At 37.1% G+C, this 17,760-nt stretch overlaps 1 protein-coding gene across 2 annotated transcripts in view; it reads left to right on the top strand.

Moving 5' to 3' along the window:
- Nucleotides 1-17,760, top strand: part of FUT8 (fucosyltransferase 8) — a 318,971-nt gene that overhangs the window by 279,698 nt on the left and 21,513 nt on the right. For both annotated transcript variants that reach the window (XM_068964112.1, XM_068964113.1), the window contains exon 9: nucleotides 14,975-15,221. In XM_068964112.1, coding sequence (XP_068820213.1) covers nucleotides 14,975-15,221 — 247 coding nt within the window. The remainder of the gene's footprint in view (nucleotides 1-14,974; nucleotides 15,222-17,760) is intronic.

Below are 17,760 nucleotides of genomic sequence, written 5' to 3'. Positions count from 1 at the left end.
TTCTGCCTCCTGGTTCTGTCAGTAACTGAATGAGTGATATTGAAGTCTCTAACTATAATAGTGAATTTGTGAGTAATCTTTGAATTAAAATAAATAACGAATTCTTGCAGTTCTAACAGATTTTGCCTCATATAATCTTATACCTGTTTATTAGGCGCATACATTTTAAGAATCATAATGTCTTTCTGAAGAACGGACCCCCTGTCATTTTGGGGTCGCAAAGAGTCAGACACAACTGCGCCTGAACATTACACAACACTTCTCTGTCACTTACAATTTTCATTGCTTTGTCTGAAACTCAGAGGTATTCCACCTTTCTTTTGATTAATACTGGCACAGTATATATTTCTGTATACCTTCACTTTTAATGTTTGTTGTCTTCATACCTAAAGTAGGTTTCTTGTAGACAGCATATAGTTGGGCCTTGCTTTTTGATCCAGTCTGACAGTTCTTGTCTTTTAATTAGTGTATTTAGGCCACATACATTTAAAGTGATTATTGATAAAGTTGGATTAATGTAAACCATACTTGTGACTTTTCTATTTGTTGACCTTGTTTCTTTATTACTTTCCTCTGTTCATCTACCTTCTCTGGTTTAATTGATCATTATAATGACCCCACTTTCTCTCTTATCTTAGCATATAAATTACAACTTCTCTTTTAAGTAGTTACCCTAAAGATTATAACACACATTTATAACTACTACAAGTCTGCTTTCAAATAACAGTATACCACCACTTCATGGGCACTTCAAATACCTTATAACAGAGTAGTCCCAAATCTTCCCTCCCATTCCTTAAAGCACTGTTATCATTTATTTCACTTACCCATAAGCTTGTTGTTGTGCAGTCACCCAGTCATGTCCGAGTCTTTGCGATCCCATGGATGGCAGCACACCAGGCTTCCCTGTCCTTCACTATCTCCTGGAGTTTGCTCAAACTCATGTTATTGAATTGGTGATGCCATCCAACCATCTCATCCTCTGTCGTCCCCTTTTCCCCCAGCCTTCAGTCTTTCCCAGCATCAGGGTCTTTTCCAATGAGTGGGCTCTTCACATCAGATGGCCAAAGTATTGGAGCTTCAGCATCAGTCCTTCTAATGAATATGCAGGGTAGATTTCCTTTAGGATTAACTGGTTTAATCTCCTTGCTGTCTAAGAGACTCTCAAGGGTCTTCTCCAACATCAAGCTTGAAAAGCATCAGTGCTGTTCAGCACTTATACTTTTTTATGATCCAACTCTCACATCTGTACATGACTACTGGAAAAACCATAACTTTGACTATATGGACCTTTGTCAGCAAAGTGATATCTCTCTTTTGAGTATGCTGCCTAGGTTTATCATAGCTTTTCTTCTAAGGAGCAAGCATCTTTTAATTTTATAGCTGTGGTCACCTTCAGTGATTTTGAAGCCCAAGAAAATAAAATCTGTCAATGTTTCCATTTTTTTCCCCATCTATATACCATGAAGTGATGGAACTGAATGCCATGATCTTAGTTTTTTGAAGCATAGCTTATCCATAAGTTATGATCATGAAATATTTTTTTGCTGTTATTACTTTAAACAAACTGTTATCTATTAGATTAATAAAGAATAAGAAAAAGAAAAGATTCTATTTAACTTTCATTTATTCCTTCTTTAACACTCTTTGCTGTATATGTATGTATGTATATATGAGTTCTTGACATACTTTCTTCTCTCTGAAGCTAGCAACAGTTTCCCTCAATTTTTGTCGGAGAAAGTCTCTTTTGACGGCAATTTTACTGAATACAGAATTCTAAGCAGCTGATTTTTCATTCTTTAAAAGCAAAGTGTTTTACTCCAGTCCCTTCTTGCTTCCATGGTTTTTGAAAAGAAAAGTGAAAGTGAAGTCGCTCAGTTGTGTTCGACTCTTTGCAACCCCATAGACTGTAGCCTTCCAGGCTCCTCTGTCCATGGGATTTTCCAGGCAATAGTACTGGAGTGGGTTGCCATTTCCTTCTTTAGGGGATCTTCCCAACCCAGGGCTCGAACCTGAATGTCCCACATTGTAGACAGACACTTTTACCATCTTAGCCACCAGGGAAGTCCTTTTGAAAAGAAGGCCTGTGTAATTCTTAATCTTGTTCCTTTATTGATAAGATTCTCCCCTACCTCCTCGACTTCTTTCAAGATTTTTTCTTTGATTTTCTATAGTTTGAATATAACATTCATGATATAGATTTTTTATTTATTTATCCTGCTTAGTATGTTCTCTGAATTTTGTAGATCTGTGGATTGTTGTCATCATTAGTTTTGGAAATTTCTTTGGCATTATTATGGGCTTCCCTGGTGGCTCAGAGGTTAAAGCATCTGCCCACAATGCGGGAGACCGGGGTTTGATCCCTGGGTTGGGAAGCTCCCCTGGAGAAGGAAATGGCAACCCACGCTAGTATTCTTGCCTGGAGAATCTGCCCCTGGAGAGAGGAGCCTAGTAGGCTACAGTCCACAGGGTCGCAAAGAGTTGGACACGACTGAGCAACTTCAATTTCACTTTCATGGCGTTATTACTTCAAATATTTCTTCTCTGTCTTTCTCTCTTTTTTCTCCTCTGGCATTCCCATTACATGTATGTTCTCCTTTTGTAATTGTCCCAGTTTTCAGATATTCTGTTTCATTCATTTTTTTTTTCTCTTTCCAGTCAGTTTTGTAAGTTTATATTGTCATTATCTTCAAGCTCATTGATTCTTTCGTTCAGTCATGTCCAGTTTACTGATGAGCCCATCAAACACATTCATTCCTGTTAGTGTTTTTCGTTTCTAGCATTTTCTTTTGGTTCTTTCTTAGTGTCTTCATCTCTTTGCTTATGTTACTTATCTCTTCTTGCAAATTGTTCACTTTTTTCATTAGAATTCTTAACATGTTAATCATAGTTATTTAAAATTCCTGGTCTGATAATTCTAAAATGTCTGCCATATATAAATCTGGATCCAGTGGTTGCTTTGTTCCTTCAGTCTGATTTTTTTCTTTTTTTCTTTTTTTGCCTTTTAGCATATCTTACAATTTTGTGCTGAAAACTGAACGTAATGAATTATGTAAATGCAGAACTGAAATAGATAGGCCTTTGGTGTGAGGTTTTATGTTAATCTGGCTAGGATTGAGGCTGTGTTTACTATTAAACTGTGGTAGCTGTGGTGTCCAATGTTAAATTTTCCTCTAGTATCTTCATTTTTTTGTCTCCCTTGTTCTTAGGTTTTCTTAGACACTCCTTAAATAGGCAGTTTTTTAGATGTTGTTGGTTCAGTCTCTTCAGTCGTGTCCAGCTCTTTGTGACCCCAAGGACTGCAGCACAGCAGGTTTCTCTGCCCTTCACTATCTCCCGGAGTTTGTCCAAATTCCTGTCCACTGAGTCTCTGATGCCATCCAGTCATCTCATCCTCTGTTACCATCTCCTCCTCTCCCAAATCTGGGTCTAGTATTCCCATCTCCTTAAGAATTTTTCACAGTTTGTTGTGATCCACACAGTCAAAGGCTTTTGCATAGTCAGTGAAGCAGAAGTAGATGTTTTTCTGGAAGGTAGAAGTAGATGTTTTTCCTCTTTACTGATCTTCAGTTTAGGTTAGGAGAGCAACTTGTGAATAGACATTTATAGTCATATTTTTACTATGGTTATGATAATAGGAACAAATCTACATGAACACTGTTGAGATGACAATGTGATTCATGCCTATAATACATTTTTTTTCTATGAGAAAAAAATAAAATTTTTGAAACAGGAAAAAATAATAAATTCCTAAAAGTCAAAGATTTACTATACATCCGTTATTATGTCCTAACACTTCTTCTGAAAACATCTGTTTGGGCAGTACAGCCCTTCACTGTTTAACGGATATCATGTAACCACTCCTCCCCTCTTGCATACATCCATACACACACATGCACAGGTATATTCACAGATGTAGAGGCCAGAATGAGTATCTGACTCTGAGAAACTAACCCTTTAGGCTGGGCTGTGCCAACAAGTTACCTGTTGGCAGGTAATCTAATCTTGCACTTGAGCACACCAGCTGTGGAGTCTGATGGGTCTGTCTTCTAACTCCTTCACTGGTCATTTGTAAGTATACTTGCCCTGTAGGGTAATTTTTGTAATTAAGAGAAATAATATTCATAGGTATTTGGCACAGTATTCAGCATATGATCTCAGTAAACATTAGTATCCTTACAAGAGACTCTAGACTCAAGCTGATGGCTACAAGATGGGGTACTGACAAGAGAGAAGTCACTTAGCAAAGAGTGTAGCTGACCTGCACAGACGATGGTAAAAAAAATTGCAGGTTTCTCATTTTCTGTAAAATACAGTTGTACTTCTTGTTTTTGTTTTGTTTTGTTTTGTGTTGGCAATTCCCTTATATTCTTTCCTTTTCACTTGAGCTAGTTTGACCAGGTTTCTAGTCCTGCAACCAGTGACCTCTCAGTGAATCCTTTTTCTGGTTTTTGATACTGACAAAAGCAAATTATCATGTACAAGTTTTGTCCTACAAAACTTAACTATGAAGTACCAATGTCAGAATTCCAATATCCTTTATTTTATGAATTTTATAATCTTTTCTAACCAAGTAAGCAGTATCAGCAGACATACATAATATTATATTCTTCCTCCTTTTATCTTCTTCTGTTTCAATGGTATATCTACCCCTTATCTCCAACTGAAAGGAAAAGAAATAACAGTTTGTTAGTACACAAAGAAAAAGCATCCTTTAGAACCAAAATGTAATGTAGTCTTATTATCTTGTATATATTGTTTCCTGTGCATTGAAGCCTAAAAAGGGCATTTGGGGTCATATTATTGATTCATCCAATTCAGAACTCTGATTTAGCAGCAGTTCTCACTGACATATTATAAGAGATATAGTTGCCATCCATGATATCAAGGTCTGAACATTTATATTTTTTTTCCCAGACATAGTAAATCTGGCTTTTATCTTCTCTTGGGGTAATGAGTTCTGTAAGAATTTCACCTATTGTGTAAAATTAGACTTTATTTATTCTTGAAGTTATTTTTTCAAGCACTAGTGAAACATTCCTAATTCTAAGATTTGGGGAGTACATCTTGAACACATTATCTAAATCTTTCATGATTTTTATAAGCTCTGAACATATCCCCTCTTAGCTCTCATTTTTTCAGGTAGAAGAAAATGATTCTCTTCTTCTCCTCTTATCATTTGGAAGATCTCTGTCCTCTTAAAAACCATTATTTCTCCTTATTCTTAAGATGGAGTAGTTGAGCTTCACAGATTTATTCACATACAAACATAATTGTAATTTCCTCTTTCATGTATATTCAACCTAGTAAAAATTACTTTTTATCACCTCTAGAAGTTCTTTTTGTGATATTTTTTAATTTTTCAGAAATTCCACTGACATGAATAAAGTTAATTTTTATAATAATCAAGGCTGGAAATGTTTCTGAAAATACAAATACTTGTATTTATTTTATGATTTATTTTGGACGCCATCAGTTATTTTACCATAACTCTTGGATCATATCATCAACACTAGATACATCAGTCAGTGTACAAGGTTTTCGTGAATAAGTTGAAATTTGTTTACTTCTATTTATCCCTAATATACCACTTAAGAAATTAAAAGTAGGTTTTTTAAGGACAGAAATATTTTAGATTGCAGAATATTTTTTGCTTTAATGTTTAATCATTGAAAGTATGTAAATAATAAGAGAATGATTTATAAGTTTAATAAATATTTTATAACAACTTTGCTTCCATATTCTATGTTATGAAGTAGGCTATTTGTTCTTCATGGAAAGCTTATTTTATCATTATTAGGAAATAAGACTGTCATTGGTTGGCTAATTCATATTTTCTTTTTACAGTCAAATTGTGAAGATAGTATTAACTCTTAACCATGAGCTTTAAATTGACTAACAAGCACTTTATTTCATATGAATAATTTAAAGTTGAGATCATCTGTCTTTAGTTACTGTTTCGTTTCTTGGGAGATCCGAAGTGTGCACCCAAAATGACAATGAATGATATCGTTTTGTTAAGCCACAACTCACATCTTCTGATAGTTTTATGAGTACACATGATCGTTGTTTCATGTCCCTCACTTAACATTAAATTTCTAGGTCCAGTGCGCTCTGCAGAGATAGGTCTAGATCTTACCTGTGGGAGTTGGCCTTACCTCTTCCTTTGTCTTGCTATTTAAACTCACACCTGGAGCCTGGCCCTCTCCCCGCTCTCTCTTTCGTTCCATGAGAGGTATTTTGGCCTTCTCTGAAACTTTAAGGAAGGGGAATAGGAATAGAGTAAGACTTTAAACTCAGGAATCAGAATGTCTAAGTTCAACTCCTGAGTGCTTGCTAAATGACCTTAAACAGGTTACTTAACTTCATCTGTAAAATGGGGATAAGCAAGTAGTCACCACATAAAGACTTTGTAGACTAATTAGGATAATGTTATGGAAAATGTTCAGTGTAGAACCTGGCATGTGGTTGGTGTTCAGCAAGTGTCACCTCTCGATTCAAGATGCTGATGGAGAGGTCCAGTGGGGAGGGAGTGGATGTGGGAGCTATTTTAGAAATGGCTTATGGCAGAGGTCATTGAGAAGGAGCAAAGCATATGGGAAGAACAGACTCTGGACCTTGATCCCTGCCAGACTCTTTATCAGTTGAAATGAAGATAGGATTATGATAAATAGTGGCCTCTGATTTAGAGATCTACCAGACTAAGACTTTGTGGTCTATTGATAGATAACTGTTTACAGGTTGAAAAATATGTTGCATATAATAGGAAGCAGTAGGGATCATCTCATTGGAACAGACCCTGATGCTGGGAAAGATTGAAGGCAGGAGGAGAGGGGATGAAAAAGGATGAGATGGTGGGACCGCATCACCAACTCAGTGGACGGGAGTTTGAACCGTGAGGTATCCTGCACTGCGGGTAGATTCTTTACCATATGAGCCACCAGGGAAGTGGGCTACAGTCCGTGGGGTCACAAAGAGCCTAGCACGACTGAGCGACTAAGCACACAGCACACACTGTAAGGAAGGTTTGTTGTTCCTATTTTAGTAAGCTAATATATTTGTCTGTCTTATCAGTAATTTGTAGTACTTTAATACAGCACCGTACTTGATTGTCTTTTTCCCTCACATCCTACAAAAGTCTTAACTGTTTTATTATTTCCTTCTTCCAACATGAGTGTATTTTCATTTCCTTTTCTCATGAAATAACCAAAATTTCTTGTTATAATTCTTGCATCTTAGGGTTTTAGGATGGACCGTTACTCTATCATCAGGGAACCTTAATTAGGCTTTTCTGATGTAACATAATTGGATGATAACTTAGTGTAAAATTACAAGTAGTTGTAAAGTCAACATGAAACATCACATTCCTAACTCTTCAACTTTGTGCTGACTGCAAAGACAGCTATAAAACTACCCCATAGCAAAAGGGAGCACAGCGTGCCACCTGACAGCTCAGTTCTGCAAGACCCTGCCAGCACTCCTGCTCACCCCTTCACTTCTTCCAGGGATTCTCAAGGAATGAAAGACTGTTATCACCTGGAGGTCCTTCCTTCTGGCTCGCTCTTTCAAGGAGACATGACATGTGATGAAAGAATAAGAGGAATATGACAGTGGAATCGTGATTTTTTTTTTTAAAATCATGGGGGAAAGAGAGGTTGGGGTTTGGCTCTTTACTAACTTTGATGAAATTGAGGTTTGTCTTTGTTTCCGCTTCTTTTCTCTTCTCCGTTTCCGTGTTTCTCACCAATGAGAAAAGCTGTTCTAGGATTCTCTGGGATCCTTTGGGTTAGAAGGAGGTTCTAAGTTAGAAGAAGGTATTCCTGAAAAACAAAAAACTCCCCCAAACCTCTAGTCATGGAGTTATAGGACCTGCGCAATGTGAATCATCCAAAAAAAAAAACAAAACAAAACTGTTGTCAGCATCCCCTTTATGAACATAGCGTCTGTGGACTGTCTGGAACCTCTTGGCAAAGTAACATATATGTATACAAAAGTTAAATGACTAATTTTGTTTCAGAAACATTAAGAATGACTTCAGGAATCCTGTTTAGTGCCATGAAGCAAACAAATATCTTTGGTCTTTTTGCTTTTGACACTGTCCTGCCTACCTTATCCTGAACTGCATAATTTACTAAGCTATTATATATTTTCCATTAGCTGTTCTTTTAGTCCTCGATCCGGAGTTAAGACTGTCAGAATATCATTGAGGTCAGTGAACCATGAGCCTGATTGCTTTTGCAAGGCATTTCTGTTGCTAGTAAAAGCAGCAAGCACCTCATAAGAATGCTGCATAGTCGTTCACATAGTGATATGCTAATTCTTAAGAATGTTGCTAACACTGCAGTGTGTTTCATATGATTGAATTTGGAACTTTTCACTCAACTGGTTCAAGCATTCAAACTGGAAGTAATAACAGTCTTTTGAGTTGCTTAAGTAGAGCAGTGACGGAATTCATATGACAGATGACAGTTGTTCATTCAAGTTCAGGAAGAGATCTCTATCAGCCACAGTGGTTGAAAAACAAAAGGAAAGTGGCCCAGATGTTCACTTTTTAATAGTATATCTTTCCTTCATATTTTAAATGAGAACAGAGCTCATCCATTAAATGAGGATATAAATATTAATGTCATATTAAAAATCCCAAAGAACAGAGCTCACACATTTATGTGATTTTTTTTTTTTAAACAGCCACCTATAAATTAAAGAAAATCAAACAAACCACCCCCACCCCCGTGCCTCTGGAGGTATCAACACAGGTGGTTAACTTTCGGTCTTTTTACTCATACCTTCTCTAACAAGTCTCAGAGAGTTGAGTAAAATTGAATCAGTCATATTTGGCCACACTGTGGCAAAGAAAATGTAAATCCCCAAAGTCCAGATAGCCTTTGTGGATATAATTTAAGCGTATAAATTTCTTGCTGTGACGTGAGCAGGAAGTATTAGCAATTTAGACAATTTACTGCTATTCTGAGCTTTCAGTATAGCACAGAATTTTGGTCAAGATAGTGATGATAGAATATCAGAATTTTCACATAGATCAGAATTGCTGTTCACTCTGTGTTCAGTTGTTATTGCCTGTGGTAAACAGTATGAACAAGATTTACTTTGGGTGTATATCTTATATGTCTTTATCTGCTGTATTTGGGAGCATACCTTTGGCTCACTGAAACGGGGCACTTTGATATATTTTTCAGAGAATATGATATTTTGGTAAATAATCTCTTCCTGGACCTAACGATAGCCAGGTTCTTGAGAACTGTTCAGCAGAATTGGTCCCAGGATAAGAGCTAACATTTTTTGAGAATTGCTGTGAATCAGGCATTGTATTCAGCTTTCTCCATGCAATATCTCATCCACAGAATAACTTGATGAGTAAGATACTATTATTAACCCTATTTTACATATGAGAAAATTGCTGTTATCAATGCCATTTTCCAGATGAAGAAAAAGGGGTGAAGTTATATATAACCTATCCAAGATCACATAACAGTTAGGTGATAGAGAATTTGAACTCCAATTCTTATGACTCCAGAGCCTGACTCTTAATCACTGTGCACACAGTCATGGTTCTGTATGAATACGCATTTGCTTTGCTATATTTCATTTGATGTCACTCCCTGCTCTAGCCTCCAGTGGAGCCATGAGTCCCAGCAGTTGACACAGTCTTTGAATGGGATGATACCTAGCTGCTAGACCCGTTCAAGACCACACTAAGGAGGAGAACTAAAACCTTATTCTGTCTCTCTGTACTTATTTGGAGGAAGCCAGAACCTATGTGGGTATTGACGGAAATCTCTTTAAGAAGTTTGAGTCCAAAAAGTAGACAGGTTTTCTGGTTCAGAATCACCAAAAAGTTACTAATAACTCCCTTCTCCCCCCAAGTGAATTTAAGTTCTAGATAGTGATGTCTTATTGAAGATGTTTCTCAACTGCCAACCCTATTCCAGACCTCTTTGCTTTGACCAGTCTGAGCTCTATGAATTCTGTTTTTAGGAGAGTCCCCCTTCCTGAGTTCTGCTTCTCTCACAAGACAGTAATTACAGGGGAAGTCTTACGGACTGGGGCCTAAAATCTTTGCATCCTTGAAACATTTTTCATTACAGCAAAACCCATTAATTTATCAGTTCAGTTCAGTCACTCAGTCGTGTCCAACTCTTTGTGACCCAATGGACTGCAGCATGCCAGGCTTCCCTGTCCATCACCAACCCCCAGAGCATACTCAAACTCATGTCCGTCAAGTCAATGATGCCATCCAACCATCTCATCCTCTGTCGTCCCCTTCTCCTCCTGCCTTCAATCATTCCCAGCATCAAGGTCTTTTCCAATGAGTCAGTTCTTCGCATCAGGTGGCCAAAGTATTGGAGTTTCAGCTTCAGTATGAGTCCTTCCAATGAATTTTCAGGACTGATTTCCTTTAGGATGGACTGGTTTGATCTCCTTGCAGTCCAAGGGACTCTCGAGTGTCTTCTCCAACACCACAGTTCAAAAGCATCAGTTCTTTGGCACTGAGCTTTCTTTATAGTCCAGCTCTCACATCCGTACATGATTACTGGAAAAACCATAGCTTTGACTAGACGGACCTTTGTTGGCAAAGTAATGTCTCTACTTTTTAATATGCTGTCTAGGTATGGTGGATATTAAGCTTCTAAAGCCCTTTCTTTTGAAGACTAATAATTCTGATTGACTATCGGCAGGGCTAGTGTCTCTGACTTATGTTACATAAAACAGTAGCAGAGTAATGCTTTTAAACAGAGCTGTTATGAATTGACCAGCAGGGAGGAGGGCTCTTCTAGAGGTACTTGCTTGTAGCTGAGAAGATCATCCCTTACAAAGAGCTGCCTGTGCTCCTGCCAGAGAACAGGCTTGTTGTGTACTAACAAGCTTTTTGAGTCTTAATCTGCCCTTGGCAAAGAGAATGACCTGATAAAATAGGGTTATCAACCAGAGAGGTCATCTGAAATATGAGATAATTAATAATGACCGTATCAATTGAGGTTGAACTGGGCAGTCAGTTGTATAACACCCAGGCTAGTTTGCACTGGTTCTTTACAGATGAATAGTGCTAACTTAGCGTATAATTTGTATATCTAAAATATCCTCTTTTTAGAGACTGATGCAGTACTTTTTTTTTTTTTTAACCAATGCTGATGTCTTAATCTGGGCATCTGTCATGGCTCACTGGTAAAGAATCTGCCTGAGTTCAGTCCCTGGGTCAGGAAGATCCCTTGGAGAGGGAAATGGCAACCCACTCTGGTATTCTTGCCTGGGAAACCCCATGAACAAAGGAGCCTGAAGGGCTACAGTCCGTGGGGTCACAGAGTCAGACACAATTTAGCAGCTAAACAACAGTCTTAGAATGGCAGAGCACTCTTCATTGGTAAACAGGGATGCACTTAAATGCTTTTTTTTTTTTTTAATGCATGTTCCAGAAAGCAGAATGTAGTATAGTAGAGTAAGCACTGCTAAGTCACTTCAGTCGTGTCCGACTGTGCGACCCCATAGCCGGCAGCCCACCAGGCTCCCCCGTCCCTGGGATTCTCCAGGCAAGAACACTGGAGTGGGTTGCCATTTCCTTCTCCAATGCATGAAAGTGGAAAGTGAAAGTGAAGTCGCTGAGTCGTATCTGACTCTTAGCAACCCCATGGACTGCAGCCTTCCAGGCTCCTCCGTCCATAGGATTTTCCAGGCAAGAGTGCTGGAGTGGGGTGCCATTGCCTTCTCCGAGAGTAAGCACTAGAGTCTGATTATTAGCTAATTACCTTTGAGAAATCCTCTTAACCACTCTTACTCTGTTTCCTCTGGAAAATAAGGGGGTTTAAATAAATGTGTTTCCCAAAATTCTGAAACCTACCACAGATTACTAGAGGTGACTTTAGGTGGCATGTAAGATAATATCAGGCAGTTTTCTGAAAAGAAAAAAAAAATTTAAACTTTGACTCATAGGTGAGTTATTCCTTATTTAGTCTTTTAATAGAATCTGGGGACTTCCCTGCCATGGGCGGAGTTCCTCACGCGCCTTCCTCATGACCTTTGCCATGGGCGGAGTTCCTCACGCTGGCCTCAGGCACTTCCCGGTGATCCAGTGGTTGAGAATCTGCCTTGCAGTGCAGAGTTAGGCAGGTCGATCCCTGGTCAGGGAACTAGGACCCCTTATGCTGCAGAGCAGCTAACCCCACGCACAACTGCTGAGCCCACACCCCAGAGCCTGCGTGCCACAGCTAGAGCACTCACATGCCAACTGCTGGAGCCTGCGCCCTCTGGAGCCCACCTGCCACAACTAGAGAGTCTGGGCACTGCAACAGAAGATCTTGCATGATCCAACAAAGATCCTGTGTGCCACATGCAGCCAAATAAATTTTTTAAAAAATAGTAATCTGGCTTGAACTTAGTGCCCTTTATAAGCAAGAGAATTTGTATAAAATTTAATAACATAGTTTTGTTTGTAGCAAAGTTATAGTTTCAGTTACCATATATAAAATAAATCAATTTAAGTTTTAAAAAGTGGATTTTTAAACATTAAATAGTACAGATGGTACGTATGGATATGGCAGAAATTACAAAGGTGGTACATAAATGACTAAAGTTTAGAAAACTGTCAATAAGATTATCTCTAGGATCTGTTCCAGGTTTAAATTCTTTTGAATGTGTATTCCAATAGAATAAGAATGTTTTATGGCAAACCAAGTAAAAGAAAAGAACTTCCAACTTAGCATGTACTATGTAATTTTCTTTCATTTTGAAATATGTCATTATTGAGGAGGCTCAAGTTTTATTCTAAGTTTTTTTTTTATTTATAAATATGAATACCCCTTTCTTAATATTTTACTGGATAACTGAGTATTGATATGTTTTAGATAGCGTGTTTGTTGGTGATGATGGTGTTGTGTGTTCCTTTGTTTATTTGTTTCACCAAAAGCAGTCTGGTTCTGAGTGAGGTTTTTGAACTGGAAATCTTGAAAGTCAGTAACCATGTCATCACTCTATAGGCTATACTCTGACTAGTACAGTGTTTTAGCATAGTGTAGTATTCAGTAAATATTTGAACAAGTGAATGAATAAATAAGTCAATACAAATATACTGAGTTCTGTGTCGGGAAGGTGCAAGCGTAGTTTTCATTTCTGAAATGAAATAGTCAATAGAGCTATCTATGCAGAAATTAAGGCCTTGGGACAATTATTTATAGAAGGTAATACTTTCTCTTGAGTGAAGTTTGGAGTTAGTTACATGGGAAATTTAGCATAACCTTTTCAGGAAGAAATTACAAAAAGAAAGTTGCTCTACTAATTTTGCTTTTGTTTATGGTCATATAGGAGAAGCTAGGATTTTCCTTCTTTTTTCTCTTTCTTTTTTATAAGAAAAGGCTAGCTTTCTACCTTACTTTTTTTTCCTTCTCATACATATACTACTTATCATCTCCACCCTGGGGAGAGCACCCTAATTTTCCTTGCCTTAGGGAGATATTAGAGCTTAATTTAAAATACAGCTCACTGTTTCCCTAAACACTCTTAATTACAGTTTCTCATCTGATAAAGGTGCCCAGCTCCTTCTTAACTGGCATACGAAGTGAACTGCAATACTGGTGGTAAATTTGTTTATTCTCATTTATTCACTCAACATTATGTGTCAGGGGTTTTGTTCTAAGACTCCTGAAATGAGTTTTACATATCAGTGAGAATATTAACCAGATGTTTCTAATCCTTAGCTTTACAACTGACTTTCTAATAACCATGCAGTTGGTTTGAGTGACATACCCGGATCATGTAATTTATTTTAAAACACTTTTTCCATTTATAGAAAAACAAAATTTAAGGACTGTGTTTCATTTTGGTGAATATATTTCAAACATATTCTATGTCTGCTCACAACAAATACATTCTTTCTTTAATGGCCCAGTGATTAACTGTGATTCTGATTTATTATGCACAATGACAGCATCTTAACTGGAGTTATTTTACATGTTTAGGTTAATATATTTTGTTACTTAAAATTTAAGTCAGTATATTTTATATTTGTAAAATCTTTCTGCCTAGTATGTTTGTGTTTTCTAGTTATTATTAATACTATGTGGTCTTTAAAATGTGACATAAACTCTGAGGATGCTGGTTATAACATCTTGGTTTGTTCTCAACATATTATAAAGTTGATAGAACAGCAGTAACATTAATGGTACATAGAAGTTGAATTTCAAAACTAATCATAATTTACAGCAATTATCTATCTCTTTTCTAACTTGAAATTAAAATTATTCAGGTATACAATCAACACAGATTCTATTATGGTCATCATTGAAAATATAATAGATCTAATTTTGGCCAGGCAAAAAAAAAGATTTTGGAACTATCTTATTTTGTTTCTTTAAAAGAGGTACTTGTCTTAAAATTGTAATCTTTAGATATCTCTAGAGTCATTGTGCTCTGTCATGAAAGTATGCAAGAGCCATTTGCTATCATGACATGCTAGAAGTTTTGAGAACTCTTTGTCTAATTCAAAACAAAGAATTACAGATTCCACGTGTAAGCGCTATCATTTGATATTTGTCCTTCTCCATACAGCAGAAAGTAACACAACATTGTAAGTCAACGGAACTGCAATACAAATTTTAAAAAGAAAAACAGTTATGAAAAACAGGACTTTGCCTACGGGAACATGTCCACTGACAATATGGTTATTCTCTGATTAGATGCTTGGAGTGCTGGAAACCATCTTTATCTGGGTTATGAGGTATTGATATGGCAGCCCATTATGGTAGAAAAGAAAAGGCCACATACTTGAGAGGCAGACCAACCTGAATGTGACATTCGGCTCTGTCACTTTTACTCTGGTACCGAGGGCAAGTTACTTAACTTCCTCTATAAAATGAAAATTATAATATTTTGGAGTTTCTGTGCCAGTAAAAGCACCCAGAGTGAGTTCTTGTCAAATGGTAGTTGTACACGCAATACAATGTGATGATATGCTTTGATATTCCCTCAGGTGAAATAAAGGACAAAAATGTGCAGGTAGTTGAGCTCCCCATTGTGGACAGTCTTCATCCTCGTCCTCCATATTTACCCCTGGCTGTTCCAGAAGACCTTGCAGATCGACTTGTACGAGTCCATGGTGATCCTGCAGTGTGGTGGGTGTCCCAGTTTGTCAAATACTTGATCCGCCCACAGCCTTGGCTAGAAAAGGAAATAGAAGAGGCCACCAAGAAGCTAGGCTTCAAACATCCAGTTATTGGGTAAGAACCTGATTTGTTTCTCCTAAAGTGATATGTAGTAACATGGGTGCATAACTTTAGAGAACAGTATGAATGTTACAAGATTTAGTATAATTTTCATAGCCACACCCCAAAACAGAGGTTCCAGCGTTCACCTTAGGCCACAGGGAGATCATTCTTCCTTTGTTCACTTAGAACAGCTGAGTCATCATAATTTAGTCACTTAATAATTTGTTCATTTATTCGTTCAGCAAATATATTAAGACACATTTCTGAAATTAGCTGTCTCTCCTGGGGAAACAAGCAAAATTTTGTTTTATTGGGAGTATTTTACATACTATACATGCTTCCTATCTTACTCTAAGAGGGCCATGAGATGGGGTGCTCACATTTATAGATTTTCTTTTACTCCTTATTCTTAGGTTTCTTTCATTGCCACTGGTGGTGATTTTGCATTTTTGATGTTCTGTTTTCTTTTTTGTTTTAGAACCTATTTTGAGAACAAAGATTTCATTTGTAGTGTAAGATAATGTTGAAATTGTTATTTAAAGTTGTCTCTTAGCCCACTTAGCAATTACTGTTTATATATGTATTCAGTCTCATGCTTACGTTAAGGGAAATGTATCAGGAAATCTTGGAAGCAAAAAAAGTCCAAAAGAACACCTTTGCTCACAAGCATGTGCTCTGTCCTATACCAATACATAAAAAGTTATGAATAAGGAGTTTTTCTTGTCCTGATGCCAGATTTCACACCACAGGAAATGTTCTTTGCCTAAAGGAAAGAATATGAGTTAAGTGACCTTGGTAATACTCCTGCCTGTTCCCTAATTCTGGGTCAAGTTACTTAATAATAGCATTATTGAGCTTTTATTTTTTTTCCATTTGTAAAATAGGGAAGGTAATACCTCCCCTAAAAATGATGATGTGATAATATAAGAATGAAAAAAGGATTTTGGTTCTGTAGGGAGAAAATACACTGTAAAATGTTATTACCTTTCAGAGAGACTGATGCATAAGTAATTCCTGAAAATAGATTTGTAGGCTAGACTATGGCATTCTGCAGCTTCTGTTGTTTGTAATAAAGTCAGCTATTGATTAATATTAATACATGTGTTGATTCATTCACTTATCTGCAGAACATTTATTGAATACCTGCTACTGTGGGGGACCAAGATTAATTTTTTTTAAATGACTCCTTTCAACTCATTACAGTCCATGGGAAAAGAGACTTAACAACTAACATTATACTGGGAGAATGTGATTAATGCCCTGAGGAAAAGCATAAAAGTCTTATGAGAAGTCAGAGAAGGGGAAATGTACTTTCTGGACCAAGAAAGCCTTCAGAACCACAGTGTTGGAACAGAACTTTCAAGGTGGAGAAAGATGCAGGATAGTAGTTACATTACCAAAATAACTTCAACTGCATTATCTCAGTGATCCTGTAACACAGTCCAGTGAAGTAGGCAGAGATGACCATTTTACAGAAAATCTCTTCCCAAAGTTCCAGAGTTTATAAAGGCAAAACCAGGATGTAAAGCTTCTTAACTTTGTTTAGATAACCTGTAGTTTTACATAGCAGAAAGCTACCTTTATTAATTGTTCATGGAGCATCCCCCACATTGAGAACTGACCAAATACAGGAACTTGAAGTTCTGCAGACAACTATGTTATTTGCACACTGAGGCAGTGTGTTGTCTGAAAGAGGGGTGCACTAGAATTCAAGATCTAGGAGTCCAGACTAGTTTCTACCACTTAGCAAGTCATGTGACTTTGGACAACTTACTTGGTTATCCTTGGCCTTCCTTAATTGTCACTCTTTGTATATTTAAAAAAAAAAAAAAGCACTGGGTTAGATAATAGGTATCTATTAACACAATAATAGACTTTTGTGTCTACCCATCATTCATTCATTCATTTATTTGTTGTGTTTGGTGGAATTGGGAATAAATAAAATCAGATTCCTTGCCCTAGAGGAGCTGTGATAATGAAAATCAGGCAAGTACACAAATAACTTTTACTTTTACAAGACTGGGCTGAAATGCAAGTGAAAGAAACCAACATTCCTTTTTGCCTTATGTTGTCATTTTGTTTCCTGAAATGTCTTCAGAGGCCTCAGTTTCTTTAACTGTTAGATGAAAGAGTTATATTCTAATATCCTTCACAGCTCTAACATTCTAATTCTTTCATGAAATTCCATTTAAGGTCCTCTCTCAAATTACTGGTCCAGGCCTAGTTTTAGGAATACTTGGAGAACTGAGAGAATGGCTTAGTAGTACTCTGTTCCTCTTCCTTTGATTGTTCCTTTTTGTTATAGATCTCCTTTCCCATTTTCCCACTTGTGTCTTCGTCTTCATATGTACATAAGTTACTGACCCCTGTTCTAAATGGTACTAAAACAAATGCATGGTAAAAATCAGAATTTCAAGTAGTGTTTCTTCTTATGAAACTTCTCATTGAAATTCAGTGGAATTGTTCTTTCTGTCCCATTTCATCTCCAGAGCACAATGAACAATTCCAAATTTCCTGAGAGAACCAGTGACTAAGAAGATTATAAAAAGGA

This window comes from Capricornis sumatraensis, chromosome 2, assembly GCF_032405125.1.
Source record: "Capricornis sumatraensis isolate serow.1 chromosome 2, serow.2, whole genome shotgun sequence".
Classification (NCBI taxonomy): domain Eukaryota; kingdom Metazoa; phylum Chordata; class Mammalia; order Artiodactyla; family Bovidae; genus Capricornis; species Capricornis sumatraensis.
Note: the sequence above shows the minus strand (reverse complement) of the source record. Positions and strands in the feature narration are given on the sequence as shown.